This window comes from Daucus carota, chromosome 5 (genome assembly GCF_001625215.2).
Source record: "Daucus carota subsp. sativus chromosome 5, DH1 v3.0, whole genome shotgun sequence".
NCBI lineage: Eukaryota > Viridiplantae > Streptophyta > Magnoliopsida > Apiales > Apiaceae > Daucus > Daucus carota.
The window spans coordinates 33,617,344-33,633,700 of record NC_030385.2 but is presented as its reverse complement, the minus strand read 5'-3'; the positions used below and the strand labels follow the sequence as shown (position 1 = coordinate 33,633,700).

Here is a 16,357-nt window from a genome sequence, read left to right as displayed (position 1 = left end):
CGGACAAGTCTCTAACTAAAGCCTACTTTATTACGAGCTCCCTTCCTCCTTTAGATTGAGCAGCATTGCAAACTCCCTCCCGTTTGCAAACTCATGATTCCTAATGATCATTTATCAACGATTTGCTCTTTCAACTCCTTACAACGCAAATGATGCCCAAAAAGCCAACACCCATTTTATTTCGCTGCTCGTAGTCGTCATTGTCAAGTATTAATCACCAGATGCACAACGCACCAAAAAGCCAACACCCATTTTATTTCGCTGCTCGTAGTCGTCATTGTCAAGTATTAATCACCAGATGCACAACGCACATACCCACCTTCTGCAGCTTTTAGATACCCTCTGCCTTCTGGCCTTCGAGAAGAAAAAGGCATCAAAATGGTCACATCTTACTAGTTTAAATATTCAGAAAGTGAGGTTATGGTGCACAGAAGAATAGCAGCTATTGTCATACTATAAATAAATCTTAAAACCTTAAGCTGATCAACGATGCTGTTAATAGTAAAATAACTGGTTATCATTTTCATCAAAGATAATGTAGTATGGTATCACAATGGCAACATTGTACAAAGTCTTCAAGATCACACAAATATTAAGAAAACCTCGCAAGTAACATACAATAAATTTATTTTTTCAATCTCAATGACAATATGCTAATGACTTGGTCAAGGCAATGTTCCAATCAATATATGCAGTTGTCAGGTGTTCATTCTTCAACAACCACACCGATCTTGCCCTTCTCAAGCAGGTCGTAGAAAGTTCTGGTTTTCTTCTGCTCATTCCAGTGATGCATCTTCCATAAACCACCTGCACACATTCCAAGCACAGTTGCAATAACTATCTCCTTCACCACACTTGGTCCTGTCAAAGTGGCGTGAGCAACCCTGCCACCTGCCATCTTACTTCACAATAAGAAACCTGTAAACACAGGAACCAATACCTTACATTATTCATCACATTCCGAGCACCAAAGTAGTCATCATCATCTGAGCAGTGTGATACTCCAACTGCTTGTAGATACAAGTGAATAATTATACACACTGGAACAAATGAATACTGGATGTCTATGATGTAGCATTATATTCTCAAGATCTTGATTACAAAACTGAACCATAAAATAACAAGGGTATCAGCTAATCCTTCTTCATAGGGCACAAAGGCATGCAGGAGAAACTTAATGATGAAGTACAACAAAGCATCACATGACAGAGTCACACCTTCAACATAACGTACTAGGATTATTGCGCTCTCTGGCCCCTCTTACAAAATATGATGGCCTTACACAACAAATCGCAACATCGGTGCCATATAAACGGAAGTAAGAATGAACAAACAAGTTCAACATACGCACACAATATTCATAAACCCACTCTAAAATCTAACATTTGCTATCTGCTGGATAACAGTTACAAAAAACCCCACACTCTACAAAGTTGATTCAATACATGCATACATTTCACCTAAGGGCCAACATACAACCGAAAAACATAGTCTAAAAATTCTAGGAAGCATGAGTGAGGGTGCGGGAGTGCCCGGTACGGGGATACGAAAATTCGGCAATTTTAAAAACATAGCGGGTATAATAAATATTAATATATTAAAAATATATATATAATGCATGTATTTCAAGAGTTACATGTATATTTAAACCAAATAATCAAAAAAATAAGTTCAAAACCCTTAACAATTTACAATATAATTATTTCATAACACAATTATTACATTATAAGTTAGTTGAGTGATAGAGTTTTTAACTAATCATTGGATTAATCATTAACAAGGATCCCTAAGAATCCCTGAGCACCCAAGAATCCCCAAGAATCGAGTGCGAGGTGAGGTGGATGAGCGAAGAATCCAAGCTTTCTAGTCTAAAATTCAAATGCTATCTGAATAGGTCAATAAATGATACACTGGTAAACAAAAAAGAATTACAACAGTGAAAATAAGGCTAAGATACATAGGACCCGCTATAGAAAAACATCCGGCTATGAGGTCACGGTCCCCCAAAATAACCATCCAAGAACCAATCCAGTATAATCTATAGAACAACTCGTGAAAACACAAATCATTTTACTTCCAAAAAAAAAATTAAAATTCCCGAGAAACGAATAAACTACAGAGCACCAATTAAACTTGTTAACGGCTAGATCAGGTTTCAGCAAAAGACGCACATGAATATACATACATATATCAAAAGGCCATCATGAAGATTCCAAATAAATTTGAATCGATCCAGATACAAACTCTAAAATAATGATCCCAAAAGTAAATCTGGAAACGCTAAACTCGAGTATACATACACACGTATATAATTAGGGCAAGAAGAATCTTAGCAATGAATCGAGTGTGTGTGTGTGAGCATAAACGAGAGGGAACAGAGAAATTAATATATAAAGAAAAACTAATTGCAGAATCAGAGTAGAGCATGAGCAGTAATAGAAGATGACGATGAAATTGAGTTGAAATCAAGGGGATAAGAGAAACTGAATTGACCTTGGAGAGGAAAAGCAAACCCTAGCCGTGAGCGTCGCGACCGCAAATGAAAAACAGAAAGGAGGATTGATTGTGCTAGTCAAAATCGGAGCTTGCTTTGTTTTGTCCCACTTTCTTATATATAATCGCTATTTTTACATTTTCTTTGTTTTAGCTTTTGATTTTTATTTGTGTTTATATATACTAAAATACCACGTATCTAAAAAGTTATGTATTAATTTTTTTTCTTCTCAAATTCTGGTTGACAATAATGGATCCTGTATGACTATATAAATCATATAATCAAAATAATTCATATGTTTGTTATCAGTTTTGGAGATCATAAAATAAAAAATTATATATAATAAATAACTTTTCCAGATCACAGTTTGTGAGCTCTTTTTAAAAGAAAAAAACACTCTACATACTTAGTATAAAACCACATCAAAAATATTATTTTTTTTATATTATAAAACTGAATAAACACATTATTTTCTTATATTATAATTCAAAATACCCCCTAATTATATCTAAGTTTTGAAATGCACTATGAACCTAAAAATGTTTTATGACGAATAATTTAGAGAAATCGTTTGTTATTTTAATCTTAACAAAATAATAGACGATCTAGCATTTTAAGAGATAATCTTGTACTGCATGGTAACGGAAGACATCTATTTTATATCTATTCTACATCTACTTAAGCAAATCATTGCAGTCCAACAAATTACACAAACATATATGGAGACATCGTTGATAATCACTGTGTCATCAAATCAGCACTCATCAAATCCATCTTCCAATCTTTAGGCACAACTAAGAAACTCCTGCCTGGACCAACCAGAATTCTTCATTGGAAGCTTCATATGGCTACATCAATCTTATTCCAATCAAGCTCAAGTATGGACCCATTTTCACCCTCAAATTAAAATAGCCATACTTCCTGTACTCTACATTGCTAACCACTCTTCTGCTCACCATGCACTTTTTCTTGAAAGATCCTATGGAGTTCAGGCCAAAAGATTCTTGAATTCACTTAGAAGAGGAGTGGGATTTGATATAACATGTAGTTAAGAGATAAAAATGATGCCTTTTGGCGCGGGGAGGAAGATATGTCCTGGCTAGACAATGGCAATATGGGCATTGCTTCACTTGGAATTGCTTGTAGCTAATCTGGTTTTTTGTTTTGAATGGAAGCCTTTTGTTGAGAATTATGATGCCGATCTCTCAGAAAATCAAGAATTTACAGGTGGCATGAAAATTCCTTTGCTTGCTGGCATTTCTCCTATAGTAAAACTGTTGGAACCTTGTTCATCAAAGTTGACATGAGATAAACAATGATCATTTCTCATAACCCTTTTATACTGAATGAGAGAATACATGTAACCCTTTTACCAAATATCCAAAAGCCAGCAAGTAATTAATATAATCTGTCTTTTATATGCAACATATTAATATGTCATTGTCTCTTTTGGTGTCAGTATCAATAAATTCATCGAATGATTACACCGAAATGTAAGGCAAGTGAGCAACAAACTGCGCCACTAGCCCTTTCCCGTATGGCATTATCAAGGCCAACTAACAAATGTAAGCTGCAATTTCATTTCCATGTGACTGGTATGCTAAAATGGCAAGAACTCTCTCTTTCAAGTGTGCAGGAGTCTGCATTTATTTAATTTTTCTCTTCTTTGGATTTATTTTCTCTTCTCTTGAGAGTGGTGGGAGGGGGGATGACCTTTCCTCAGTTGAACCTCCATGCTGATACAGAATAAATCGGAGTTTTCTTCCATCCGACAATCAGACACTTCTTGTTACTATCAAGGGTGCAAGAATTCCCACAAGGGAACTGTGTTTGAAGGGCCAGGGTTGCATCACATAATGATAATGTGCTTACTTCAGTTTCTTCCATCCTAAACCTTGCAAAGAACTCTCTCCACACATTGATCTTCACACTTCTTGTGACCCTTTCATCTCCCTCAGTTGCAACAATGTTCTGGATTCCTCTGCTGAAGTAATTCTTTTCAAGTATTACCCTATATTCATTGTTCCGATCCATGCAATCTTCCAAGCAATCAAACCATGCACTATAGAAGAAAAGGGCCTCAATGAAGCGATTAACAAATGAAGGTGAGTTGTGATTTGCTTCTACTTCTATAACCACCATAATGGATGGTTTAAATCTTCGTATGACTCTCATCAGAGCTTCCACGCGTTCAGGCCTAGAGATCATTGTCGTTAGTACTGTTGGAGAGTAAACAACCACAGTTTCACCTGTTTTTATATCAAATAATTCTTCTTTGATATCTTTCATGTCCGGAATAACTACTATCTTGAATGAAAATGGAATGTTCAAGAACTTGGCATATCGTTGTAATCTCTTTCCAGTTTCCTCAACGTTCTCCCTATCCGTCGTTGCAGTAGCAGTTATTTTAAGAAGTTCAAGTGGACAACTATTTCGTTTTGCAAGTGCTTGCATCAATGCTGTCCATTGGACTCCACTCCTGATTTGCAGATCAATAATGTGTACCTTAACATCATTTGCAACGCTGTCTATTACGGTCTGCACTGCTGCAAACTGAGTAACCTTACTCAGAGGAAGCTCTTGATCAGAAGAATAGAATGTATCTAAGTCAGTGTTTGAGGTGAAACCTGTTGGACCTCCTTCTTGGTTGGTAAATCTCCCCGTTTCTCTATCTATCCTTTCGCGTAGAGCTGCAGCAAAATAATAAGAAACTCTCTGCACTGGATTTCCAGTATCAGATGCCATAGACTGGGACTGAGTAAGCGATCTGCTTGCTCGATCATACTGCTTATAAGTCAGGTTCTCAGCCGCAGTCAACAGGTGGTAGGCAAGATCTGCCCCACTTGCTTCTTCTGTTGACAAAGCTGATAAAGAAGAACTGTAAGGGTGGATAAACATGGTGATGGCATCAAGATGGTTGTTGGAGAACTGGATGTATCTTTCTCCGGCAACTCTCATAATATCTGCTGTTGATAATTTCTGTTCTTTATACTCAAGGCTCGCGAGAGGCCTATAACTTCCCTGACTATCATTGATTCCACTCGCGGAGAAATTGTATGCCATCTTAATTCTTGTTCAGTAGTATGAATGCAAGAGTCCAGATTTTATATTGGAGAAGCTGGCAGTAGTATATTGAGTTCTTGGACAAGGGGAATGAAACATTTGTCAATTTGAGCGTGTCATTATCCACTAGTATATATATTCCTAGTTTCTGAGAAGCTCAGTCAGGACAGGTCTTGACAAACTCAAAGAGACAAATTAAATAAACCTAAAGCCAAATGCATATGACAAGCTGAGCTTCTCCATTAACCTATTTACCTTGGATGATTCTTAATATGTGACATACTGCCATTTATATCAGAACATTTATATTTAAGTCTACAACTTTTACTGTCTTATTAGATTTAAGTCATGTGCCAATAGGCAATATGTTCTACTGGAAGGAATAATCATTTTACATTTCCAAGATTAAATTAGCCAAGTAGGGTCTGGCAGACTACGACAGAAAAGAATCACAAACTATGGAAATGATGGAATTTGAAAAACTTGAATAGGCAGAAGTCTTCTCGGAAACAGCCTATCTGAGATCCACGTACATCTCAGATTAACTCGTTCTTGTTATATCAGGGAAACCGAGTGAGATGTACCGGATATGTTTAGTTGAGTTTAGAAATAAGAAACAAACAATAGGCAAACAAGAAAATAAGCTGCATGGTGCATGTCATTACCTTTAGAATTGAACAAAAAAGACCAATGAAAGAGATAAAATTCTCTCTTGAATATGTCAACAATTGCTAAGTACGCAGATCATGCGTTGGTACTGCAACTGAAACATCGATGTTGTCATCAGCATGCATACAGATATATATTGATGCGTAGTGATTTGTCCTCTGCTACTTGACAGAAGCAAAGTATCATTGTTTCATATCTGGATTCAGGAATGATGACAATCAAGTTACTGTACTGACACTGATAGTTTATGCAAACCGATTATAATACAATTAGACGCCGGTTTGCAACCAGGGAACATCTTCTATGGAACTTGAGGAGGAAACTCCCTTGGAAAGATCTAGCATGACCTTATCAGCCTTGCCTTGTATCTGTCGCTTGTAAGGTCCGCAATGCATCTGATTTCTTGTTATTCTGGCATTCAGCTAAATATTACTTATACTAAATTGATTAATGACAGACTTAAAACCTGTTTGGCTCGGAGCTTAAGGTTGTTTCTAACTTTAGACTGAAAAGTGTTTGTTTGTGTAATAAGCCAGCTAAACAGGCTCTTAGTCTGTCAAGACTATGACAACACTTTACAACTTCTGTGCAACACAACTTTTTCCGAATTTTCCTGTATGTTTCAAAGAATATAAAACAGTGAGATACATGGATACATTATCCAGCATATGTACAGAATTTAGACCTTTTGATCATTTCCACAGGAGTCATCAGCAATTTTATCAGGCTTACTGGAAAACAACACAAAGCCAACCCATATGAAGCTTCTAATCAACCTAACAATTCCGATTGTGACAGTTAGGTAATACAACCACCAGCTCACAAAGTCAGCCAAGTTAGTCGCGGTCAACAACTCTTTCTTAACCTCAGCCACAACCACCAGGGAGACCACCTCGTCGTTCAGTCTCCACCACCATAAAGTACTAAAGCTGGCAGCCAGGATCATTCTCTCAATCCACCTCTCTTCCCTTGTAGAACCAAAAACCGTATCATCAACCACCGGCTTCACCACCATTCTAGACCAGTAAAGCATGGTCTCATGTAATCCGACAAAGAAAAGGAACTTACTCAGCACACCTCTCTCGTAGCCAAAATTAAAAACATCAGCTCCTGACCCTATGCTCCCCTCAATCCCCACACCAACCAAAACCTGCAATGTGCATAGGATAATCCAAGCTGTGTACAACCGCGGACGCAGAATAGGCTCTGAAGGCTCACTAGAAGGCGCGATCATGACCCGTTCTTTACTCAAACCATGAACAAGAGACAGAAAACAAACAACAGACACAAGACCATGGAGAAGAGTAGGATTGGTGGCTAAAAAAAGTGAGAACAGAGTAGACAATGGCTGAGAAGTCGAACTCGAATCATAATCCAGCAGATACCTTGCTGTCGTGAGCCGGGCCACGAGGAGAAATGAGAGCGGCAGCAGAAGGCTGAGCAGAGTGGTGGTGAGAATCTGAAAACACTGTCTGATCAAAGTTTCAGAACCAAATATTGTCTTCTCATTTTGTTGCCATCTGCTGAACCCCATCTGATCAAAGATGCTAAAAACAAAACTTTTGCTAACAAACTAAACTAAATTGGGGGCCTATTTAAATGCAAAACAAATGTGTTGTTAAAATGGTTGGCACGACTTGGATGGATAATTGCATCATAGGAAATAGTCTACTTTCAAGGCTTTGTCAAGAACATTGTTTAGATTAGCTGCACAAAAACGAATAAATTTGAATAATTTGTAAATTCTATTTTATAGCGCATGCATATCAGGTTGGTAATATACAAGTCATCTGAGTTGTTACATATCATTGTCTTGATGGATGATAATCCCATGTAGTGTCAAATTTTTGTTTTTAAGACGAGCAACGCTTTTGCAAAACCTGAGGCTGTAGAGCAGTACATTTCCGTTCACATGTCTCCGCTGAAACTCGATAAATTTGTTTTTCTGGACAGTGACAATATAACATGTTGGTGCGGGGTCAGGGAGAGGTTAAAATTGATGTGGCGTCTAACGAAATAAATACGGATGATCGAGCACCAACATCTGAAATTCACAATGATGTGGATTTGAGAAATGAAGAGAAGAAAAATGTAAATCGTTCTAGAATACTATTGAAAAATATTAGTGTGATGTGTCATTTGCATCAAATATTTATTTTCTTTAGGAAAAAAAGATGTTAATGCTTGGTTGACTAATTATAACTCTGCTAAATTATTATTGTGCATGTATATGAGAATATTGCTTGATTAAAGTTAGGTGGATTTCAGTTTTTTAAAGTGGGAATCAAAGTTTGTCTCGAATAAATAACAAGGGACTAAAATATATTAACCAAATAGTGAAAAAGCATTTTTTTGGTTTTGTAGTCCAATTGACTTTTGTATAAGGGGAAGTATTAAATTATATGGTAATGAATCGCAAATTCGCAATCATGCAAAGGGATGAGATTGATATTGAGTCGACTTAACGGACACATGAGAGAAATTTGACGAGCCGAATGCGTATCACACTGGAAAAAAGAATATGCAGTTTTCGGTGTCGGGATAGGTAGTGATATTATCGTCCTGTCAAATACTATTATGTCCCAACTTATATTTATTTTAACTTTTAGGATATTGAATTTGCAAATTTTATCTTATAAATAAATATCTGATGACTAAAATTCTATTTGTAAAATTATTAAAAATTATTTTACGAAACTATGAAATAGATGACTCCGAGTCTCCGACCATACATATGAAAGACTAAAAGTTGAAAATGAAGAAATGAGCAATATTTTTTAAGGCTATGGACTTGGCCACTTGGGCCTTACATAGCAACACTCGAAGATACTATAAAGTATAAACCTAATTGTTGTCTCAACTCTAAACAGCCCACTGTGTTTGGAATTTGTGTCTTGTATCACTCTATCACAAAAAAGCATAAAGTTAAAATAAGGAGCATTAGTTTTTTCTTTTGATAAAATATAAGGAGCATTAGTTAAAATTGTTTGAAATATTTTGAGTGAAGTTACTTTAATGCACATTCAAGCATGCTAATAGTTTCGGTACATGCCGAAAAAATAGTTGGTACAACACAGGAAGAAAAGCAAAGCTACCAAAACTAAAGTACTGGGTTGCTGAATGGTTAAACTTTTGAATTTGTCAAGTCTTGTTAAAATGAAGGACATATCAAGATCACGATGAGTATTCTAAAAAACCCCGATTAATCTCCTGCAAGGTCGGTCACCGATTCGATTTTTGAAATCCGATTAATCCTTATATATATTTCTTAATCGAAGTATATATGATAAATTGTTAAAATTAAAATACTATATTACTTTAAATATGAATAATTATAGAGTTTATGAATATTGTATATATATTAGTTACTAAATAGCTAATATAATAATAACTAAATATTAAATAATATTTTAATATTAAAATAAATCTGATTTTCACTCCGAATAATCTTTCCGATTAATCCCCGATTTCCGATTAATCCCTGAACCGATAGCTCAACCGATTAGGTCCGATTCCCGATTTCTGTAACACTAATAACGATAGATTAATAAAATAAGTAGTTATAATAAAATTCCTGATTTTATATTTCCTATCACTTCTTTGTCGAACATCAGATCTCATAGCACCTAGGCATAAGCGTTATTGTGCCAAACTAAATTAGCTACAAGCCTACAATTAAATTAGTGGTGATGAACCAGAACCGCGTGCTGCGTGCACATACTGTAGATTCCAGCACAACTAAATGCTGCAAGTTGCATGTCATTTTGAAAAACCCAATTTATGTTAATCATGTACTTATCCATTACTTTATTCTCTATCAGTTTAATAATCACCATTATGGTCCCTAAGTACTTGTATATTTGTAGTGAAGGTGGAAGGTGGGGTGGTGAAATGCAAAGTTGTGTAGATGGAGTATAATTAATGAGTGACAAGGAACAAGGAAAGCTACTTGTGCTTTTCTCATCTCCCCTTGCTTCTCTCTCTCTCTCTCTCTCAATCATTTATTGGAGCTCTGATTTTGATCTTTCTCCATCTTCATTCTGCCATTTTTATTCTACCTACAAGAAGAAAGAGCTATACATATATAATGGATACCTCTACCTCTCCTATGTTGGATTTGGACCCCAAGATTTTACAAGAAAAATCAGACACTCAGCCTCCTAAGAAAAGGTCAGTTGAAATTTCATAAATTTTGTAACATGCAACACTCTTAGTTTCCGTTGTACTCAAACTTGTAAAAATCGATAATCAGTTCTACTTTGGTTGCATACTTAAAATCCGAGCACTCGTTAAATTTTCGAGTACTCAGTTTTCAGCATCAGATTCAAGGTATAACCGTGTTTGAAAAACATGTAGGAAAATGTCAGAGAAGACGGTGGTGACAGTGAAGATAGAGGAGAATGAAAACAAGAAACACAAGAGTGAAGGGCCACCTTCTGATGCTTGGACTTGGCGAAAATATGGCCAAAAACCCATCAAAGGATCCCCTTATCCCAGGTACCCTTCAATCTTCTATCATTTCAGGTGCTTTTCAAGTATTCAGAAAGGCTCATATGTTTTTCCTTTGCAGGGGATATTATAGATGTAGCACATCGAAAGGCTGTTTAGCCAAGAAACAAGTGGAAAGATGCAGAACAGATGCTTCATTGCTTATTATTACTTACACTTCTAGCCATAATCATTCCAGCACTAAGGAGCTGAAACAACAAAAAGAAGAGCAAGAAGAAGAGCCTAAGGTCGAAACTACTGAAGACAACAACAATCTTGAGAAAGAAGATGAAGATGGTGCTAGCGAAATCACAAGTAATTTTCACTACATACATTCTCCGGTGAAGGGTTCTGATCATCAAGACATTATCGCTAACATTGAGCTTGAAGAAGAAATCCAATTCACAGAAAATCTTGAAAATGTTCTGTTCGACGAGGAAGATAAACCTCTTTCGTATCCTCATCTTATGACCTTCACAACACACAAATCAGAGGAAAATGACTTCTATGATGAGCTTGGAGAATTACCCACATCTTCTTCTTTTACAAGCTTCATGTGGGGCAATTTCTTTGAGGATCGGATTCTTATTCCCTTGCCCTAATATTTTAGTGGGTTTGTTATTGCAACTTTAGAAAATGTACTTGATTGTTCATATAATTATATATTCTTGAGTTTTTCTTAGATATTCTATTGGCAGAAATTTACATTAAATACCGACAATACATGCCTAACCAAAATATCGAGAGAAGAGAGGTATTGACTACACCAAGGTATCGAGAGAAGAGAGGTATCGACTAAGCCAGAGATCGACGGTATATCCTTTAAGTTTTACAAGTAGAGTTAGCACTAGACTACATGTAATGCATGACACTCCCACAACTAAAAACAAGAAGTGCACAGAGAAAGAAGCAAAGTGGAGAGGTTACAATCTTTAGAAAGTGAGCACGAGGGTCACGAGCCCTAGTGCGTTGCAAAATGATAATGAGGTCTGTTTTTTTACTTGCAAGTGGTTTAGTAGGTGAAGTGGTGGTGGGTTGGGGGAGTTTGTAAAATAACATCTTTATATGTTGGGGATGTCACTTTGTTGATATTAAATTGTGCTTGGTGATGTATATATTATACTCATATTGGTTTCTTGTTGTACTTTGAGGAGTTGGTTTTGTGATGTTTGCTGTATAAAGTTGAAAGTCCCTTTGTCATGGCTGCTTATTGTTGTTATATTATTCAGAGAGATTCCTTCTCTGGTATATGCCAAAACTTGCAAAGCACACCCCATTGGTCCATAAAAGAATCTTACTCAAGATTCTACATTCTATAATATTGTAAATGTGGATTTAAATAATTTATCCAGTTCAAGATAGATAAAATATATCAGCTTCTAGAATTCGGCAAATCTCGGGAGTCCGATTCTTAGACTAGACCTCTTAGACCAGATAAGGGAACGTTTGGATCGAGAATAGGATTGTGAATCGGGAACGGAGTAGGATTGTGCGTGTAAAATTATTTGGACCTGTGTAAGTTTGGAACTTAAATGCCTAGAGAAAAATTAGAGAAGAATACCATTCATTGTATCTTTCTTTATCAGTGGTCAGCTACGTCCCTGTGGGGAACGTCTAACCACCCTATTCAAATTTTTGCAGGCAGTGTATTATATAAAGGGACATAAATATACAGATACAGGTATCTGCATAATTGCATTCAATCAATTTCCCCTTCTTCACGAGTCTCACATTGTAAATTTACAAGGAAGTGACCTTTCAAAGACTTTGTAAGAGATTGGCATTAGTAGTTCTCGAGATTTTTGGTATTTTGAAATGGAAGTTCGAAGTTTACTCAACCCGCCCACAAAATGTCTAAGAATATGACTTCACAAACTAAAGCAGTATCCTAGTTGGGTACTCCAGGCTTTTTGACAACATATTATTGGCCAAAATGGCTAGAACATATATGGCAGCAGAAGTAAAATTTAAAAAGTACCACAAGATTTAATTAACAGAAAAAAAAAATATAAAATCACGGAGCTTAAACCCGGATGGAAACTCAGTTGGTTCTTATTATTGGCAGCACAGGTAGGGTCAAAGGGGTAACTGGGTAAGGGAATCGAAATAGCACCCAAACAGCACACACTGCTTCTTTCAATCTGGAAATAGAAACTAGGAATAGTGCTACGCGACTAACTGTACTCATCTGATCACAAGCTTCAAAAGATGGATAAAACAGGCCAATTTCCGAATAGTAATGTCTGGTTCTGCTCTTTGATAAAGAACTTCACCTCTTAACATCTTTAGTCACGGTTAACTACCAAACATTCACCACACGGTTTATATAAAATAGACAACTGCGCAGGAGGAATACCTGCATCATTAGAGCCTACTACAAACAGTAGCAAGTAGTATCTCAACCTTGACTTTTTATGGATTGCCTTGTAGCTCTGGAGACTGCAAAGAGGAACTTTTGTCTTCGAATCCATATATCTGCATGGGTTGCTAAAAGATGGACCAGCACATTTTTCACGTGGAGGAGGATAACTGAAAATCAAAAGCAAATAATTTAGACAATCAAAAGCAAAAACCAGCCCCAAAACAACCAGTTCAAGAAGTATTTTGTCCCTCTTTTCCGAGATTGGTTTCTCATAGTTCCTATGCCCAATTTCTCAAGGAAAAAACCAATATTTAAAATTTCTAAACTATCAAACTATACTAAGAATTCAGCCAACCATTCTTCTTGCTGACATTGACATTTAAAATTATTACGATTTTGTTTGGCTGCAACTTATTCCCACTCAGACTTTTTTTCCTCAATTTAAATTTTATGAAGGCAAGGCCTGCCTCCAAATATTGTTCGATAATCTAAAAACGAAGTAAGCGGACTAAAACAAAGCATATCTCTTAACCCAGAAGCTGAGACAATAGCTTAGTCCATAACACCATTTACTACAAAATCAAAAAAGTGAACAAGAAACGAAATAGACCAATTGCACAAACAGAATAATTCTATAAACACGATAGGTACAGCACAAAATGTTAAACAAAATGTTTCTAGGCTAAACAATGTTCATAAAAAGAATAAAAAAGCACCTGCAGAATTTAGGGTCAAATATGTGAGGCAAACCCACATCGTCTGAAAAGGTAAATGTGGTTCCGGTAGGCTCCATGAGACCATGACACACCTAATAGTATTCTGAGGAAGCATTCCTGCATTGACAGCCCTCTCCTGTACATGACAAGCATAACAATATCAAATTAAACTCTTTAAGAATCATAAGTTTACACACAGCTGAAGACTTCACAATGCCTAAGCCAACTCTTCCTGACACTTCTTTATTATATCTTCCCGCTTCTTTCTACTGGAGACCGAGTATTTTTCTGTTTGCCTCGACCTAAAACCAAAGATCATATAACAACAATACCAGTCATTAATATAATGACCATGTAACAACCTGAAGAACTAAAAAAACAGAAGCAAAGCCCCGACTCCCAAGCAGCTTTTCTCTATTTGCAATCTACGCTTCTCAGCAGTCTCAGCTTTCTTCAGCTGATACTCAACTTCCGTGAGTTCCTCTTTTTCCCCGGGATGGAAACAGCAGAAGTTTTATCCTAACACACTAATACAATATTTTATTTTTTTGTTTTTGTGAAAGGTTCACAAGTCACATATGTACAGATGATTATCAAGTGTTTAGCTTTTCATATAATTTTCTGACTTAAAAGAAACTGTCAGATGTTAGAATTTCTAAGTTTGCCTACATAACTAGAGTTTAGAAGTCTGAAATAACCTGCACTGGAATTTTTAATTTTAATATGCATCAAATGTATTGCAAATACCTGAACCCTGCACAAGATTCGAACGGTTTCTAAGTATATGTTCTCCTTAAATATTCAGAATAACTAAATTACAGCAATAATTTGTATAAGCAAAAGATCTAAAGAAAAACAAACAGGAACAGAAAACATACTTCGAGGTGGAGGTGGCGTCACACCATTTGGAAACTCAGTTCCATTAATCCAGCCACAGGAGAGGAATACTTGCCAGATAGAAGGGCTTGTTGACGTTTTGTAGTAGCAGTTTCTTTTGTGTTTTCTGTTGGAGAATTGGTGATATCCTCCCCTCCGTTAGGGATAAAATATGAGATTCAACTTCTAATGCAAAGCACACACACATGTCCACTCCATAATACGCGTCCTCCTGCACCTTCTCTGATTTGCCTTTTTACACCTTGAAGGCCCAAAATCTTTCGCATTTTTATTGTTCTTGTCTTTTAAGACCATGGATAGACTTGGCTGTTTGACTATGTTACCTGGACTCTCCATTTTTGTGCTTACACCCATGTCCACTCATGAGTGTGGGTATGGGATCTGAGTCAGATCCTTCTTATTACAACCGGACGCTTCACCTTGTAGCATCCCGGATCAAAATGAAAATCTAGGTCTTGTTACAACTTGTTTATAAAAATCAAGATCCGTAAATGACTTGTTTTAACGTTAATTTTATTGATTTTATGTTACAATTTAACATACATAATTACTGTATGTAATTTATCTGCAGAGGGCACTAATTGCGTGGAGCTTAGGTACCAAGTCTCTATATCCGTGTCTAATTTCGCATTCATATCCAAGTATCTTAATCATCATAAAACTATGAATCTGAATCTTGGATGTGTACCAAACTCCGACACCCATACCCCAGGTAACATAGCTGTTTGATGCCAGAATTTTCGGCGGCATCTTGATATCCTGCAGCAACCTTATCCTCTTAGCCTGCATTCACTTGGATGCAATTGAATGACATTGAATGGTAGGAGAATGGAATGAAATTTGTATTCTAAATTAGGGGTGATTAGAGTAAAAGTCTATAATTTTCATTCCTTCTATCATTTCATTTCAAACTATTTGAACTAGAAATCTAACCCACGTATATCAGAAAAAATGCTCATTCTACTTTAACATCAGATTTCCCTGCAACATCATAAAAATTTAGATTCCCTCGTATAGTCATATTTAGTGACTATCTTCTCACACTCTCTTCTTTCTCCATAAAACTCCGTTCTCTTATCATTCCATTTCATCCAAGTGTGACCTTAATGCATAATTAAATTTCACAAGTGATGGAAAATTAAATCAACCTCGAAATGGTGGTGCTCCAGTTAAACTAGATAAAATTAATAGATGATAACTTCACTTACTTTTATAAGATAACAGCAAACCCGGGGAGTGAGTTGAGGGCGTGGCCGACTGGGCGAGGAGCATCTGATAGTTGAGCACTCTCTGTAGAGATGCGCTTCCTGTAGCACGAGAAGGGGGGCTTCTCTTAAATGGTGCGAGCCACCGGGCTATTTGGCTCATCTCAATACAGGGAGAAGTTATTTACTTGCGCGACGAGTTCCCACTTGTGAATTATAGGGAAAATTACTCCCGGTTTTGACTTTTTTCACGTAAACTTTTTGCACGCAAGTTGAGATGTAAAATGATATATTTTTGTATATTATTTAAAAATATTGATATTAAATTTTTATGGAGAAAAAAAAATTGAAAAATAATATGTAGAAATATGATTTTTTTTACCCATCAAATTACGTCCAAAAAATCAAATCGACACTTATTTTGAGACATAAGGACTAATTCCAACAATACGGCTCATTATCC

At 36.4% G+C, this 16,357-nt stretch overlaps 4 protein-coding genes and 1 long non-coding RNA gene across 12 annotated transcripts; 1 reads left to right on the top strand and 4 right to left on the bottom strand.

The window, feature by feature from the left end:
- Positions 1-495: 495 nt before the first annotated feature.
- Positions 496-2,632, bottom strand: LOC108220071 (cytochrome c oxidase subunit 5C). The gene is made up of 2 exons (XM_017393723.2): positions 2,494-2,632; positions 496-918 (listed from the first exon to the last, which is right to left on the bottom strand). Exon 2 carries the CDS (start codon positions 896-898, stop codon positions 707-709), a length of 192 nt encoding a protein of 63 aa, XP_017249212.1. The 5' UTR covers positions 899-918; positions 2,494-2,632; the 3' UTR covers positions 496-706.
- A 1,581-nt stretch (positions 2,633-4,213) lies between these two features.
- On the bottom strand, positions 4,214-5,557 carry LOC108221625 (DELLA protein RGL2). The gene has a single exon (XM_017395491.1). It carries the CDS (start codon positions 5,555-5,557, stop codon positions 4,214-4,216), a length of 1,344 nt encoding a protein of 447 aa, XP_017250980.1.
- A 640-nt stretch (positions 5,558-6,197) lies between these two features.
- LOC108221624 (uncharacterized) lies at positions 6,198-8,280 on the bottom strand. Its single transcript, XM_017395490.2, has one exon. The coding sequence runs from the start codon at positions 7,758-7,760 to the stop codon at positions 6,906-6,908; it is 855 nt and encodes a 284-aa protein (XP_017250979.1). The 5' UTR covers positions 7,761-8,280; the 3' UTR covers positions 6,198-6,905.
- Positions 8,281-10,082: 1,802 nt separating this feature from the next.
- On the top strand, positions 10,083-11,398 carry LOC108220810 (probable WRKY transcription factor 65). Its single transcript, XM_017394670.2, has 3 exons — positions 10,083-10,396; positions 10,583-10,723; positions 10,797-11,398. Exons 1-3 carry the CDS (start codon positions 10,314-10,316, stop codon positions 11,314-11,316), a joined length of 744 nt encoding a protein of 247 aa, XP_017250159.1. The 5' UTR covers positions 10,083-10,313; the 3' UTR covers positions 11,317-11,398.
- A 1,348-nt stretch (positions 11,399-12,746) lies between these two features.
- LOC108219878 (uncharacterized) lies at positions 12,747-16,090 on the bottom strand. 8 transcript variants are annotated; one of them, XR_010292184.1, is made up of 5 exons: positions 14,671-16,090; positions 14,491-14,546; positions 14,010-14,319; positions 13,793-13,928; positions 12,747-13,243 (listed from the first exon to the last, which is right to left on the bottom strand). It is a non-coding gene; the product is annotated as an uncharacterized LOC108219878 (long non-coding RNA). The 8 variants fall into 8 exon arrangements; XR_010292185.1 differs by having other exon boundaries at positions 14,010-14,311; XR_010292183.1 differs by having other exon boundaries at positions 14,010-14,546; positions 14,671-15,472; positions 15,898-16,090.
- Positions 16,091-16,357: the final 267 nt, after the last annotated feature.

Bases quoted from the DNA above. Each gene is read 5' to 3' on its own strand.
- LOC108220071 (XM_017393723.2), bottom strand. From the start codon at position 898: ATGGCAGGTGGCAGGGTTGCTCACGCCACTTTGACAGGACCAAGTGTG.
- LOC108221625 (XM_017395491.1), bottom strand. From the start codon at position 5,557: ATGGCATACAATTTCTCCGCGAGTGGAATCAATGATAGTCAGGGAAGT.
- LOC108221624 (XM_017395490.2), bottom strand. From the start codon at position 7,760: ATGGGGTTCAGCAGATGGCAACAAAATGAGAAGACAATATTTGGTTCT.
- LOC108220810 (XM_017394670.2), top strand. From the start codon at position 10,314: ATGGATACCTCTACCTCTCCTATGTTGGATTTGGACCCCAAGATTTTA. The intron at 10,397-10,582 runs GTCAGTTGAAAT...AAAAACATGTAG, and splicing joins ACTCAGCCTCCTAAGAAAAG to GAAAATGTCAGAGAAGACGG. The intron at 10,724-10,796 runs GTACCCTTCAAT...TTTCCTTTGCAG, and splicing joins AAAGGATCCCCTTATCCCAG to GGGATATTATAGATGTAGCA.